This window comes from Macrobrachium rosenbergii, unplaced genomic scaffold (genome assembly GCF_040412425.1).
Source record: "Macrobrachium rosenbergii isolate ZJJX-2024 unplaced genomic scaffold, ASM4041242v1 171, whole genome shotgun sequence".
Lineage (NCBI taxonomy): Eukaryota > Metazoa > Arthropoda > Malacostraca > Decapoda > Palaemonidae > Macrobrachium > Macrobrachium rosenbergii.
This window is the reverse complement of record NW_027100729.1, coordinates 5,322,640-5,339,379: the sequence shown is the minus strand read 5'-3', so window position 1 is coordinate 5,339,379 and position 16,740 is coordinate 5,322,640. Positions and strand designations below refer to the sequence as shown.

The 16,740-nt window shown below is 45.0% G+C and overlaps 1 protein-coding gene across 2 annotated transcripts in view; it reads right to left on the bottom strand.

The window, feature by feature from the left end:
• The window catches only part of LOC136838113 (DDB1- and CUL4-associated factor 5-like), an 82,234-nt gene extending 66,616 nt beyond the window's left edge, over positions 1–15,618 (bottom strand). The window contains exons 1-2 of one of the 2 annotated variants that reach the window (XM_067102953.1): positions 13,979–15,618; positions 1,455–1,635 (exon numbers count right to left, since the gene is read on the bottom strand). In XM_067102953.1, coding sequence (XP_066959054.1) covers positions 1,455–1,635; positions 13,979–14,204 — 407 coding nt within the window. In that variant the 5' untranslated portion in view covers positions 14,205–15,618. The remainder of the gene's footprint in view (positions 1–1,454; positions 1,636–13,978) is intronic. The other variant, XM_067102952.1, reaches the window with a different exon arrangement.
• Positions 15,619–16,740: the final 1,122 nt, after the last annotated feature.

Genomic DNA, 16,740 nt, shown 5'->3' with positions numbered 1-16,740 from the left:
AACTATCTCTGAGCTCGCTAAACCTGAAACTGAAGCCTGAGGTCCTTGAGGCAATGAAGAATCTGACCGCCGTTTGCTGCCCTTGCTAGCCAACGACTTACGATGGCGAATGTAATCTTCCATCTGTTCTAACGTCCAATCTGGGCATTCATCGCAATGCATTTGTACATTACATTGAATCTTTCTACATGCCTGACAAATGGCGTGTCTATCATGTCTCAAAGTACTCATCCGTTTCTTTCAAGACGAGCAGGAGCGATGGGCGCTAGCATCCACAGTTGTAGGGGCAGACGAAGTCGAGGTCAAAGGCGCGGTAGTGGCAGGAGAAGAGGAAGACTTGTCCATAGTGATCAATCAAATTTCAAGAACTGATGAACACAAATCCAAAGACGTTCCAAGACGAAATATCCAGAAAGGCTGAGAAATCCAAGCAGAAGGTCGTAAATCCAGGGGAAGAGTCAGTAAATCCAAGCAGAGGGTCGTAATGCAGGAAAAAGGTCAGTAGATCCAGTCCAGAAATCTCAAATACTCAAGAGGAGTCGAGCAATAAAATTAAATCTCGCCTTGCTGAAGGGAACAACCGTTCAGCAGCGCGAACAGAAAGCAACTGATGAAAAGTAGGCATGTGGGCACGCACCTGTGTCAGTGTTACCAACCGTTTGTTGTGGTAGCTCAGTGACAAGATTTTATCTGCGGCGTCGGTAACGCTGGCTGTTAAAATTCCCAATAGGGGGATTGGTAATTGAGGTTGTTCGGGCTAGTGGGATTAAGGGCTCACTCAGGTGTTCAGGGAGTGTACTGCAATATGCTTAATGTACTGTAATCGGGTACTAAATGTAAGGTACAGTTCTCGAATGAACGTTGGTAACATGCTGCAATATGGTACAGCAAGATACAGCACTCGAACAAATGTGGGTAATGTACTGTACTGTATACTGTAAGGTACTCTATGTACTAATATTTAGTAATGCCTTGACTTACTAGCTACATAATTAAAATGGTTTTTGTCGATAACCCTCTTCAACTAAATGATAAATATCAAAGTCACTTCAATACAGGCTAGAAATGATATGGGATTACTGTAAGCCCTAAGATATCTCGTATGTCCAAAGTGCAGCCTATACGGTAATATAGTCGTCGTTATTTTGATACAGAAAAATAGAAAGAACTACCGGGTAATTTGTATAAACTGTATAAAACTACAGAAAACTACTGTATAAATTGCATAAATAAATCGTATAAACTATAAATTACTGTATAATCGGCCTTGAAATTGACTGAGTTCTTTCGAGAGAGAGAGAGAGAGAGAGAGAGAGAGAGAGAGAGAGAGAGAGAGAGAGAGAGAGAGAGAGAGAGAGAGAGAGAGAGAGAGAGAGCCCAATGACTTTTTTTCTAGTCTTTCAAAGTACTAATTTACTGAATAAATGGCCATAAAAATTAGAGAGAAAACTCACGTCTTCAAATCGTGGACGATGACTTGCTCGTCGTTCCCTGCCGAGAATATCTTGGAGTTGCAGGAGTCAAAGCTCAGGCAGAAGATGTTGCTGTTGTGTTCACCCTTCATGGCATGGGGCTGGCGGTTCTCGGACAGGACGCCATCGATATTCCACAGAAGGACACGTCGGTCGTCCCCACCTGAGGAAGACATAAGGAAAAATTACTTAATAATACTTTAAAAAAAAACCAACCGTTTCGTCTCTTCTTGTTCGTCAGTTTTCCTTAAAAACCGACTGTTCCCTTTCTACTTTGGTCTCTAGTTCGTAAATGTGACTCACTGTGACACTTCTCCATCCTTTATTCCTCACACTGTTGAACTGCAGAGGTCTCCCTAATCAGGATGTCGTGCAATTGGAACCTCTGGAGTGCAAGCGAAGATGCAATAAACTACAGTACTACCCTAAAGCAATTCTCCTTTTATTTCATTATTTATATTTTTATCTATTTACTTATTAATATCACAATTTTTAAAAGTAAATTGTATTTTTCCTACCTATACAAACCCGAGGTCCTTTACATTAGGAATTACTTTCAGCGTAGGCTGGAAACGGCCGTTGAACTTTCGAACAAGGTGGTTAGGCAGTTAACTACCGTCCGGGAGGCGGGGGTACCGCCTGCCCGGATGTAAACATTCCAATCTGCCTTTCGGCCCAGCTATCAGACTGAGGGGTGGCATGAAGTGGGCATGAAAAGTAATGTAAAGGACCTCAGGTTTGTATAGTTAGGAAAAATACAATTTACTTTTAAAAATTGTGATTTGTTCCGACACAGTCTACAAACCGTCGGTACTTTACATTAGGAAGACTCACTGGTTGGAGGGAGGAATCTGAATGAGTCTCTATGAACTGACTGGAGTTCACCAAACCTTGTCTTCCCTTCCTGGTCGATAAAGAGAGGAAGGGAAAACTGCCCCTGACAAAATGATTGGGTTGTAAGAAATGCAGGATCAATTGTCAGACTCCTAGGTCCCTTTGCATGAAAGAGGAATTGTCAGTTCATGCAAAGTAGGCTAGGAAGAACTTGGAGTCAGTGACATAAAAGCAATCACGAGCATTGGATTTGTCTTATTGTCATAGTCTCCTTCCCCCCCTTGCAAGGGGAAGGAGTGGGGTTGCTTCTATAAACCTGAACGGAAAATAGAACAGGAGCTCCCGTTGGGTGCTTACCTGCATCGACCGTCAGATCCAGCATGTAACGGCACGTCCGCTCCCTGCCCGTGGGAAGAGAGTCGAGACAGGGAGAAGGAAGAGTGGCCAGTCACTCCGCATTCATTCTCCCAATCACAACCGTGATCCATGGGAAATAGGCGAAAAAAGGTGGTTTACTAAAACAAATTGCAATATCCAAAATGGGACAAATTCTGCCATTCTGAAATAGTGAAATTCATATTTTTAGTCTTTTTGGAGGGTAAATGTTTCCACAATTTCCCATTTTTCTCCAAAACGGTGCTTCATACAGGTAAGAGGAATAGATATCAAAATGATAGGAAATTAAATTCTACACAGGTTTTTCCCTATACATATATTGTTTCCCTAAAATTGAAAGTTTCTGAGCAAACGAGCTCGGAACTGGAAAGCATGCTTTTGAAAAAACTGAAAAATTCAATTTTATACTCACATTTCCTTCAATATCTCCTAAACTACTGATTTCACGACAAAATGTCACAGAACTGGTCTTAAAGAGTGAAGATTTATCATTATATTGGCCTATTTGTTTCCTTGTATATCCTAATATTCAGCACAAGAAACACAAAAGTAAATAAAACCAAATTCAACTTCGTGCAAAATATATTAATATTGGGGGAAACAGTCAAACTATTTGCAATAGTTTGTTCTATTGCGTGAATGTGCTGTTTGGACCTGAATTTGCATGATTCCATATTCAAAATGGTGCCCATTCTCATTGACTGAGGTGAAAAATCTCCTCAAGTATCCACTTTTTAATATAAATATATAAAATCCTAAAAGGAACATGATCATAAGGAATTCATTTCAAGCATCACGTCCGGGTACCCTGTGTCAAAGGGCGACATTTATCTTACCAAAGTGAGGGTTCAGATCTCAGATCTTCATTTACAAAATCTGCACTGAAATCACCTATGCTGTATAATTGCTTAGGTTATGTAGAACAAATCATTCAGACATTAATATGTGTTCAGTTTACTAATTACTGATTTGTTAATGACATGCAGTAACACAAAATTAAATTTTGCTCAGTTTATTATATTCATGTATATATTACAACTATTTCCAGACTACTTCTCTTTCTCTGACGGGTAGCCATGCACGAACCACTGGACAAGCTTAAGAAGGATGTGCGTGTAATCTGTGGTGGTGCATCTACAATCACCAATGCAAGCATGGAAAGAGGGTCTTCCATTGCTGTTCAAGCAGGCCAGCTTGTCCACTCTCGCTGCAGGCACATGCATACAAACAAGTAAGAGATAGAAGCCAGCAACAAGAGGAGGGCAGAAGAAAATGTTCTTCCTTCACCAACATCAAGACCGAAAAAGCCTGCTTTCCAGTATGCTACTCATCGTCTTTACTGTACAGTGAAGGCTGTTGATGCGGGTGGATTCCCAGTTGAAGACGTGTTTCGAGTGTCAACTTGGAATTGTCAAGATGCCATTCTAAGGTCTCGTGTGGAGCGTGGAGACAAGTGGGCTGATGATGTCAACTCAAGAGTTGAATTTGCAAGAGACTTGCCTGCAGCTGAGGTTTTGCAGTGGAAATTTCAGAGCTGGAAGAAGAGTACCAGCCAGATATGACTTGGACCTAAAAGAAAAAGTAGAAAGGAATAGGAGTGGTCGAAAGGCAGATGTACCCAGAGAGGAGGCATTTCAGATTGTTGCTGCTCAGTTTATAGGAGAGGAGGAGGAACTCGCAACACTCTCAGACTTACAAACGAGCATGGGTAACCTTTGTCAAGATCCATATAGCATCCCATACCTGACGTGGAAGCTCATAGATTATTTTGGAAATTCTCTCATTACTGGTAACATAGGAAAATACAGCAATGTAGTGACATTAAGAAAAACAGCATCTAGCATTCTCAGTGAGTTCTACAAAGATCGGAAACAGGGAGACAGTGAAGCGAATAGAAAAATGTCTACATTGACAGCAGCAGCGGCTTTGATAAAATCAGACATCAACGGCATTGAGGACGATGGAGAAGAATACCCATCTATTTCAGGGATAGGTGATACTAGAGAAAACTTGAATTTTGTCCCTTTTTTCACTCAGAATGTTCCTTGCTGAAATTTTCAAAGGAACAAAAAATAATAATGACCCAATACTGCAGCAATAGGACAATGCATCATGCAACAATGCCGGCCAAGAAGCATCATGGCGCCAATGCGGTTTGCATTAGCAATGCAGATCCACTGAGCCTATGGCTCAAGTGAACTGATTGATGATTTCAGCTGCTAATGTTGACCATAATACGGTAACAACTGCTGGAAAGGACACTTATCATGGCATGGGTCTTCTTCTGTGAGCAGCCACGCCACCAGTAGCCACATTTCAAAGTCATTCATTATTCAGAATATGTCAAGACTAAGCCAACAAGTATTGCAGTAAGAAAATGTAGAAAACTAGGAAAAGTGGGAGACATGTTGAATTACAAAGCAATGTCATCCCCTGTCCATGACGACATCAGAGAGCATCTTGATACTCTATGGAGGATCTCATTTCCTTACAGAAGCAACAGGCCAGGATGGTCTGGTTTCATGCCGATCATTACCCAAGGTCGCCATTTAGGAAAAGCATCCTTCCACTTCTTACCCACGGTTGACTTGGATCCAAACAATATGATCTGTATCTTCACTACCCTAATGTTTGTACGTGACGAGTGCGTGAAACACAACCTATCACCTGTCCTCCTCACATCTGATCAGCCATTGTGGCTCAAGGCAAGACATATCATCAGCCATGAAAGCCAACTGCAACGTGTTGTTCTCATTCTTGGGCCCTTCCATACCTTAATGAGCTTCCTGGGCACTATGGGTCCCATCATGAAAGATACTGGACTGAGAACACTACTGGAGCTTGTGTATGGATCCAACACTCAGTCATATGCTGGCTGGAAAGGCATATGACGTGCGAGCTGTGCATGGCCACTTCCTAGTTGATGCTGCCTTGAATGCATGACTGGTCCTGAAAGCATGTGAGTGTGAGGGCATCCACAAAGCACTGCAGAAGTTTGACCAAGTTCTTCAATCAACAGAGACAGAATTGGGGGCTCAAGCTGGGGAGATAGTGGCAGTTGAAGAAAGCCTTAGAGACGCCAGAGATCAGCTGCAGCAGCAGAGCCCAAATGGAAAATTGTGGGTTCAGTACATGGAGATGATGGATCTCTTACGGTCTGCTCCCAGAGGTCAAAGAACCAGCCAGCCTACATTGTAGTTCAGGGCACTTCAAAGTATGCTGCCATTTTTTGCTGCTTCTGAACAACAACTATACAAAATCAGCACATCTATTCCTCCAGGACATGATGGATCTACAGAAAATGAATGAGAAACTCTATGACCAACTTACTGAGTCTGGTTTGTTCTTCATTAGAAGTTCTGACAGGTACTAGGCTGGGTTAATATCAGATCTTGTTATTGAACAAGTTTTTATGAAATCTATTAAGTCCTCAGGAGGCTTAACACACGGACAAGGTATGGATGAGACTCAACGAACACGATGGTTACAAGCTATGCCCATCTTTGCTCAGATAAGTGATGAGATAAAAAGTGTCCAGGAGAAGAATTGCACTGAAAGAAACAAAGAATTAACTAAACCCAGAAGGATAAGAGACCAGGAAGATATTTTAAAGATTTTTTGGTACCCGTATTTGCTGGGGATGCGTACCATAACCCCCCGCGAACAGCTAAAATCCGCGCATACTTAAAACCCCTCTAAAAACACTTAGAACTGCACACTTTGATAGTTTAAACACAAGAAAAGCCCTGTAAAAATGCTTATACCTGAGTGTTTTAATGGTTTTATCACAAAAAGTGCATTTATTCATGAAAATTACATGAAAATACAGTAATTAGTGAATATTTCTTAGTGAAAAATACCGCGAATTGGCAAATTTTCTGCGAATAATGGGTAGATATGTTCCAAAGAGAAACCCACGAATTGTGAGAATAGCAGTCAGGTCCTCCAACCACGGAGGAGCACCAGAAGGCACAGGAGCAACCAGGGGGGCCACGGAAGCAGGCACAACCCTGGTAGCGGAGATGGTGCTCAGGCAGGCAGCTACGGGGCAGGTACAGCAGCGTGGGTCGGCAATAGGAGCAAGCATCGACATGTAGGGCACCGATGAAGTCACCATATACGAGGGGCCAGGAACCCAGGAGGCAGCAGCACGGATTGGAATGTAGCAGGAGAGGCCAACACCTGGGTGTCCAGGTGCGAGGCCACCGTCACAGGCAGCTTACCAAAGGACGACATGGTGATGGTCGCGGTGGTGGATGCGTTGGCTGTGTGGGTCGTCACTGGAGCGCCTGACAAATGGGACACCAGACCCTCCAGTGACGGAACGCCAGGCAGAGGCGAGATCAGGTACCTGGCCAACAGGAGACGCTTCCACCCCCACGCCTGAGGACAGAGTCGAGTCGGAAAAAATTCGCCCCTGGAGTTAGGAGAGGCCCCAGAGAGGATGTCCTAAGCGACCGCTCCCCCGCGGCATTCCACACCCGATGAAATGAATGAGGAAGGGGAGAGGGAGCCCTCACACCAGTGAGAGGCAGCAAGAAGGGGAAGCTTGCCGGGAGGGAGAAACGATCCCAACGGATCAGCCACCACGGGAGTTGTCGGGGACGTGTTACCCTCGGACGGCGCCTTGGCGGCTTCCTACGGTATCGTCTCCTCCCCTCAAACTTCGCCCACTGCTCAGCAGACCAGGAGGAGCAACACTCAACATAGGGCGAAGCACGCGAGCACACACGTCCCTGCAAGTGGGGCAGAGGGCGAGTGGGTCCGCGTCAACTCTAGATCTAAATGAATTACACTTTTTGCCTCCCACCCCAGGACACACACGCTGGGGGAAGGAGGGCCTAAAGGACTTATCCACATTCATAATGCAAAGAAAAAAGAAAGTTCCCACCAGGAAAAGCTCAACAGCAGTCAGGAAGAGAGCGAGAAAACAATGTCTGCAGTCAACAACGGCCGAAAGCAAATTGGAATGTGTACATCCAGGCAGGCGGTACTCCTGCCTCCCAGACGGTAGTCAACTGCCTAACCACCTTGTCCGAAAGTTCAACAGCCGTTTCCAGCCTACGCTGAAGGTAATTCCTAATGTAAAGGACCGACGGTTTCTATGACACGTCGGAACAATCACTTTTTCTTTCCTAATAAGTGATATTTCTTCTTTCTGTATTGCCTATTATCTTTCATTACTTTTTTCAAATGAGCACCGTATCATGTTTTGGAAGCTTCTTGAATTTCAAGTCAATGGCCCCTCATGGCTTGTTCCATGAGAATAAGGTTCATCTTCTGACTAATAATAATAATAATAATAATAATAACAATATCAGTAAAGTGTGAAATGAGGAATAATCAAAAAGGGATTACAGAAATTACTGAAGCCCATATGGGGTCATTTAATCTGAACTTCCCATTCAGCCCCTACGTTAGGTTAGGATAGTTTAGGCTGTATCCATGTGCCTGAATTGCTCGATTAAGTGAGAGGGGGGGGGAAGCTTCTCAATATAGTGTCCTATATTGGTTAAGTTTATTTAGTATATTTAAATCTTAGCACCAATTTTGAATCTGTTTAATGAGTTACAGAGATATCCTGGAGATGCTTTGGAGATATTCTAGAGATATTCTGGAGATACTCTGGATACCTGCCTACACCGACTTCCGTTGCAAATGATTTTGATACCAAGTACAGTATAAAACCATTAGAGTATATGTACACAGCAAATTAAACCTAAGAAGTGGCATACTGACCTGGGGGGGGGGGAAGTTCGCCCCCTCTCAAGAATATAATTGCCATTTGCATTCCTAATCAACGTAAACGCCAGTTCTCATACATGACCCTAAACCAGTGGTTCTCAACCTTTTTATTACCACGCCCCCTCTAGCTGGTCCTTCCCTCCACGCCCCCCTTGCATCTATGAGTAAAATTCCCTCCCAAATTAGGAGGAAAATAAAAAAAAACAAGAGAAAGAGAAGGAGTTTCGAGGGACAGGGAGGGAGGTAAATAATTACAAAATAATGGTAAACCTAGAGTGTCTAACTAGAGTGGTAGACCATAGTAAATTAACGTTAAAAGGCGATACTTTTCCATTTTTGTTTTTATAAACTTCTGGATATTAGTTCGTGAGCTCACTCTTGTTAAGAAAATAATGAATATAATTCTAGAATTTTAAAATTTTCCCTAGGCTTCGCGCCTCCCCTAGAAATTGCTGACGCCCCCCTAGCGGGGTGCACCCCCCAGGTTGAGAACCACCGCCCTAAATGATACGTGGCGCCAATTGACGAGGGCGGCAGGCAAAAATTCACAGTTTTTAAAAGTACATTGTATTTTTCCTACCTATACAAACCCCATGTCCTTTACATTAGGAATTACTTTCAGTGTAGGCTGGAAACAGCCATTGAACTTTCGAACAAGGTGGTTAGGCAGTTAACTACTGTCCGGGAGGGGGGAGTACGGGAGTACCGCCTGCCCAGATGTAAACATTCCAATTTGCCTTTCGGCCCAGCTATCAGACTGAGGGGTGGCATGAGGTGGGCATGAAATGTAAAGGACCTCGGGTTTGCATAGTTAGGACAAATACAATTTACTTTTAAAAATTGTTACTTGTTCCGACACGATATACAAACCATCGGTCCTTTACATTAGTAAGACTCACTGGTTGGAGGGAGGAATCTAAGTGAGTCTCCTGAACTGACTAGAGTTCACCCCACCCTGTCTTCCCTTCCTGGTCGATAGAGCGAGGACGGGAAAACTGCCCCTGACAAAATGATCGGGTTGTATGAAACGCGGGCTCAGTTGTCAGACTTCTGGGTCCCTTTGCATGAGAGAGGAATCGTCAGTTCATGCAAGGGGAAGGAATGGGGTTGCTTCTATCAAACTGAATGGAAAATAGAATGGGAGCTCCCATTGGGTGCTTACCTGCATCGACCGCCAGATCCAGCATGTAACGGCACGTCCGCTCCCTGCCCATGGGAAGAGAGCCAGGATGGGGAGATAGAAGAGAGGCCAGTCACTCCACATTCATTCTCCCAATCACAACCGTACAACATAGGCGAGATGCAACCTGTCCCGTTAGGGGAGCTGGATAAGCTACACAACTTGTTGAGCAGCCACCACAGGATTCAAAGAAAAAGTGTCCAAGGACTTATGATCAACATCCCGGAGGTAGAAGGAGGTGAAGGTGGTCTGTTGGGACCACACACCTGCCTTCAGCACCTGCACAACCGAAATGTTCTTCCAGAATGCAAGGGATGGACCAATGCTGCGGACTTCGTGAGCTCTCAGACGAAGTGTACTGGTGTCGTCTTCTTCTGCAGCAGAATACACTCTCCTTATCGTCTCATGAAGCCAGAAAGAGATTGTATTCTTGGACACTTCTTTCTTGGTAGAGCCAGTACTAACGAAGTCGTTGACACTCGGGCCGGAGACGTCGAGTCCTCCTCAAATAGTGCTGCAGCGCTCTAATAGCTCGTCTGGTTCATTACCTACAAAGTCTTCTAGGGAGGGGATATTGAAGGACTCGTACCGTGCATCAGAGGCCGAAGGATTCTGAGTCTTCGCTACGAAATCCAGGACGAAATCGAGCTTATCTGATCCCCATCCCCTCGAGTGTTTAACATTGAAGGAAAGTCTGTGTAGTTTGCCAACTCTCTTCGCCGATGCCAGGGCTAGCAGGAAGACGGTCTTGAGGGTCAGATCCCTGTCTGACGACTCTCGTAAAGGCTCATACGGTGCACAAGTCACGCTCCTTAGAACGAGAGTCACATCCCATGCAGGGGGCCTGACATCCCTGGGTGGGCAAGACCTTTTGAAGCTTCTCGTCGGTAGGGAAATCTCGAAGGAGGAGGAGATGTCTACTCCTTTCAGCTGCAAACGGAGAGAAGCTTCTCTCAGAGAAGGAAGAGGAGGAAGTTCACGACCTGCTGAATAGTAGCTCTAACCAGAGAGATACCCCATCCATGACACCAACCACAGAAGACGGACCACTTTCCCTGGTATACGCTTCGGAGGATCATCTGAGGTACCCAGCCATCTCCGTTGCTGCACGACACAAAAAGCCTCTCACTCGCAGGAGATGGTGGATCACCTCCAGCTGTGAAGGCACAGGGACTGCACTGCCTGGTGGTACCGCTCTACGTGGGGTTGACACAGCAAGTTGGGCCAGGGGGGGATCTCTCTCAGCGCCTCGGAGAGGAGAGCTAGCAGGTCGGGATACCAAACGGCTTGGGGCCATTTGGGTGCCACCAGAATCATTCTGAGATTCGGAGTGATCACTTGGTTGATCACTCGGTGAATCAGACAGGACAGAGGCAAGGCATAAACGTCGAGGTTGTCCCACGGGTGCAGTGAACCATGGGTCCGGCACGACAAAGCAGAAGACCTGGAGTTTCCGTGACTTCCGAGTGAAGGGACCATTCGGTTCCTATCACCTGATTCTGGCGGCTGAGCTTGTCTGCCACGACATTCCTCTTGCCTGGAATGTACCTGGCTGACAACTCTACCGAGTGAGCCACGGCCCACTCGTGCACCTGCATCATCAACTGGTGGAGCGGGAGGGATACAAGACCCCCCTGCTTGTTGACGTATGCCACTACCGTGGTATTGTCGCTCATCAGTACCATGGAGTGTCCCATCACTCGATCCCGGAACTCTTGGAGAGCCAGGAAGGCTGCCTTGAATTCCAGGATGTTGATGTGAAGGCGCTTGTCGTCTCGGTGCCACACTCCCAAAGCCAGCAACTCCTCCAGGTGTGCGCCCCACCCCTCGGTCGATGCGTCTGAGAACAGAAGCATGTCCAGAGGGGGAGTATGCAGGGATACTCCTATCAAGAGGCTCCTGTCGTCCATCCACCAGTGAAAGTCCTCTCTCACCTCCTTGGAGAGATGCATGAGAAAGGACTAGGGGTCTCGGGACTGGGACCAATACTCCTTTAGTCTCCAGTGTAGAGACCGTAGGTGAAGACGCCCGGGAGGTACTAGCTTCTCCAGCGATGACAGGTGACCGATGACGACTTGCCATTGCCAGGCTGGCTGCTCCTGTCGTGACAGGAACAGCTATGCTGACTGCCTGAACCTGCAGATACGAGAGTCCGAGGAAAAAACTTTCGCTGCTACCGTGTCTATCAGCATGCTCAGGTACTTTACCCTCTGCTTGGGGTTGAGATCTGACTTCTCGAGGTTCACCAAGATGCAAAGATCGAAGTAAAACTCAAGGAGTCAATCCCTGTCCTGTAGCAACTGCGAGCGGGAGCTCGCCAGGACGAGCCAGTCGTCGAGATACCTCAACAGACGTATCCCATGCGAGTGGGCCTAAGCTGACAAGATTAGCCACCACTGGAGTCGTCAGGGGCATTACCCTCGGACGATTCCTTGGCGGCTCCCGACGGTAGCGTCTCCTCCCTTCGAACCTCTTCCATTGCTTGGGAGACCAGGCACAACACTCGCTGCAAGGAGCATCGCACGAACACACACGTCCCCTGAAAGTTGGGCAGAGAGCGTGGGGGTCCGTGTGGACGCTTGATCGAAAAGTATTACATCTTTTGCCTCCTACCCCAGGACACACATGCTGGGGATAGGAGGGCTTAGAAGGCTTACAATTGAAGGGCAGTCAGGCAGAGAGAGAAGAATAACGTCTGCATTCTACGACGGCCGAAAGCAAACTGGAATGTGTACATCCGGGCAGGCAGTGCTCCCGCCTCCCTGATGGTAGTTAACTGCCTAACCACCTTGTTCGAAAGTTCAACAGCCGTTTCCAGCCTATGCTAAAATTAATTCCTAATGTAAAGGACTGAGGGTCTGTATGTCATGTCAGAACAATTACAACTTAATTCCAAAAATTCTGAGTTATCTCAAATGGGTAACTGGTCAATAAGTACAAAAATGGTGTACATATAATGCAGTACAGGTGATGTAATTTTAAGAAATCTAATGAGATAATTTGCAAAATTTCTTGAGATAATTGGTGATGTTTAACAAGATAATTGGTGAAAATTATCAAGATATGAGAAATTCAAAGAGATCACTTGAAAAATTTATCAAGATAATTTGAGACATTTATTGAGATAAAATTGATAAAATTACCAAGATAATGTGAGTTATCAACATAATCTGAGAAATTTATCAAGATAATTGGTGAAATTTACCCAGGAATTTTGAGAAATTATAAGACAATCCGAGAAATTTTCCATCTTTAGTTCATGTTTTGCATGTCCATCTCCCACTGAGCATCCCATGGATTCTTTTTTTGTAGAATTACCATGACGGTTAGCCGACGAACACTTTTTTAGAGGACTTAACAAATTAGAAGATAATCATATACAATAAACCTATAAGGAATTATGCAGATACCACGAGGCCTGTGTACGCAAATGTCTTTGTACTGACATCTGAAAATAAATTACTTAAACTCCTAACCTATCTTAACCTTCCCTTAACCTAACCTAGGCTAGGGTATTGTGCCCTGGCTTGAGAGAGAGAGAGAGAGAGAGAGAGAGAGAGAGAGAGATTTTGCTACTTTTACCCATTTCTGATTTAAAAGATGATGGAAGACCGTTTGGATAGTGACATGATCTTGGCTAGCCGTCGATGTTTTGACCCTGCAACTGTGGGCATTTTGACCCTTAAATTGGGAATGAAAACACTATGGACATTTTAAACCTGTAACTGTGGGCATTTTCACCCTGTAATTGTGGACACAATGAATGCGGGTATTTTGAACCTGTAACTGTGGACATTTTGACCCTTCAATTGTGAATGCAAAGACTATGGACATTTTAACCCTAAATTTGGAGAAGTGTTGACTGGTGACACAATAAATTAGACATTTAGACCAAAACATCCGGTGAAAACATATGCAAAAGATGTTAAATTATCATAAACATAAAAAAAAATTCATAAACAATAGGCAGTAACCACTGCGGTCGGCGACTGGTGGGGAACAAGCCGCATTAATACCCCTAAGTCCCACACCTACTCTTACCAACTAGTATAAGCTACTTAGCCTACCCACGTACATGCAGTCCCTGGTTATCAGCGGGGGTTCTGTTCCCGACAGCGTGATGATAACCGAAAATCCCCGATAACTGAAAACCGGCGATAACAGCACCGATCCCTGGTTATCGGTGCTGATATCCAGTTATCGGCGTTGCCGATAAGTGGGGACCAGCGCCGATAACTGGAGATCGGCGTCAGAAATCTGGTTATCGTCGTCACTAGACAAGCGTGGTAAAACCGGATCGCCGATGACTGGGGACTGCCTGTATCCAAGCGCTGAAAACGTGCAAACTCACCAGAAACCAAGAGGTCTCCCTCGGCAGAGAACTCGATGGCGTTGACGCAGCCATAGTGGGCGTACAGGTCCTTGTGGTACAGATCCCTCGAAGAGTCCAGCCTCCGGGACAGGAAGACCGAAGACGAGATCCCCGGACTCCAGTCGGGCCGAGCCGAGTGGCAGGTGCGCTGCGCCAGGTAGTTCACGAAGCAGCTGCTCAGCTCACCTAACCTGCCCGTCCTCATGGTGGCGAGTGTTCAGTAAAATGGCTCGACAAAGTTCTGCTCTTCGGCCATCAATATTCCCTGACTAAAGTTATGGACGAAGTTGGGCTGTGCATTGGACTACGAGCGGTATGTCGTTTAGGGGTACACGACGTGGCTCTCGTCAAAGGCGTCATGAGAATACTCGTACTTTCAACGGCATAAATAATTCTAGGGGTCACACGGGTGTACGTAAGAAGTGGCGAGGTATAACGACGGCCTCCTGCCAAGGCTGATGGCCTAGTATTGGACCCTAAGCCTGTCAAGAGTAAAAAATTCAACAGGGAAATAGTCTACGGGATTAAATAAATTGATTACGTAAATATGTGTCTCTATATACATATATATACAGGTCTATCCAAGGGCCTTAATTTCGACTCAATATCCAAATTAGGCTACCCTAGGCTACACAGCCTGGCCTAGGCCGTCACCCCTAGCCTACCAGAACGCCCCATTTAAGCCTAGGACACTAATAACGGATAGCTACTCACAAAGAATCAAACAAAGAAACAAAATTGGAAAAGTTAGTTTGTAAATCTGTCAACCAATGAAGCTTATGGGTCCCAAGGACTCCCCCTGCCCTACCCTTGAAGGGGGCCAAAATACGCACAATTTCAGCAATTTTCGGCCTAAATAACGAGGCTTTCGTTTGTCTCACGACGGCAAACAAAAAAAAGACAATAACAAAGAAGAATAAATAAAATTGTTTGAGAATTCGTAAACAAACAAGGCTTATGGCTCCTCAGGACGCCTCTCCTCACCCTACCGGGGGAGGGGGTATGACGCCCAATCTTGGCAATTTTCGGCCGCAAAAAACCAAACCTTCGTTTGTCTAACGACGCCAAACGAAGGAACGAGGATTTAGGCCTCAAATAAGGGCCAGAACACGCGCAATAAGCCCCCCGCAAGCGGTCCAGGGGCCGAAATAAGCGACGGGTCGCGAGTCACAGCTGATCAACACCTGACTTTTGTTTACATTTCTCGGAGTCCTGAGAAGAAGCTCCGCCCACCCGACCCCTCTCCCTCCACACCACCCGAAAAAGACGTCCTTCTCGTCCTTATTTCGCCCCTTAGGGCCTCCTCTGGGGTGTCAAAGGGACCTAAGGGAACCGACGGATGCCTCGGATGCGACGGGCGGCGAAGGGGATCCTCCGAAGGGGTAAAAATCGGCGTCGAAACAAGGGACACGGGCGGCCGTGGTGTGCGTATGGCCGATCGGAGGAAGACTTTGGGTAGTACTACGGTGGGGAGAGAAAGAGTCCCATTCCGTATTACGGCGCCTCTTTCTCTCATTTCTCTTTCTCTCTCTCTCTCAGGTTGTCTTAATCACGTTTACTCTCAGGAATTACATGTAATTACAAGTGTAATTGGCCGTTATTTACTAGAAAACAGCGTAATTTCTCATCTTCTACCAAGAAGAGAGTGGGAGAGTGCAGGTCTATGTTACGGCGCCTCTCTCTCTCTCTCTCTCTCAGGTTGTGTTAATCACGTTTAGTCTAAGGAATTACACGTAATCACATGTGTAATTCGCCGTTCCTGGTTGGTTCCTGGTTCCTAAGCGCTCACGCCATAAACACAGTTGCGGGCACGCTACACGATTCTCATGATGAGGTGCGAAGCTTTATTCCCTTGAATACAATTTTACACAATTTAATTTTGACTTTACATTATATATAGCATTTAACATTTTTTCATTTCATTCAGCACCCTACCCAGAAACCTTCCAGATGTTACTTAATTTTTCGAATTTACTTTTATTACTCCTTCCCTTTGCGTTAGGCCTAGTGTTTCTTTTTAACTGGTGCCGTCGCTTTTATATATGAAAGCATATATAAAAATATGGTAAATGAAAAAGATACGGATGTGGTTTACCTAGACTTTGCAAAAGCTTTTGACAAGGTAGATCATAATATATTAGCGAAAAAAATTAGAAAACATAACATTGTTGACAAAGTAGGAAGATGGATAAAAGAATTTTTGCAAAACAGAAAACATAGTGATTGCAAACGATGAGAAATCGGATGAAGCTACGGTAATATCCGGTGTACCACAGGGTACGGTGTTAGCTGCATTGCTGTTTGTGATTATGATTGCAGACATAGACAGTAATGTTAAGGACTCGGTAGTAAGAAGTTTCGCAGATGACACAAGAATAAGTAGAGAAATTGCTTGTGATGAAGATAGGAACTCGCTACAAAGAGACCTAAACAAAATATATAAATGGGCAGAGATAAATAGGATGGTATTTAACTTTGATAAATTTGAATCAATGAACTATGGTGATAAAGTAGGAATGCTATATGCATATAAAGGACCTAATAATGAGACAATCACAAACAAGGAAGCAGTTAAAGACCTTGGTGTGATGTTGAACAGGAATATGTTATGCAATGATCAAATAGCAATTCTATTGGCAAAATGCGAAGCAAAAATGGGAATGTTGTTCCGGCACTTCAAAACAAGAAAAGCTGAATACATGATTATGCTTTATAAAACGTACGTACGTAGTCCACTTGAA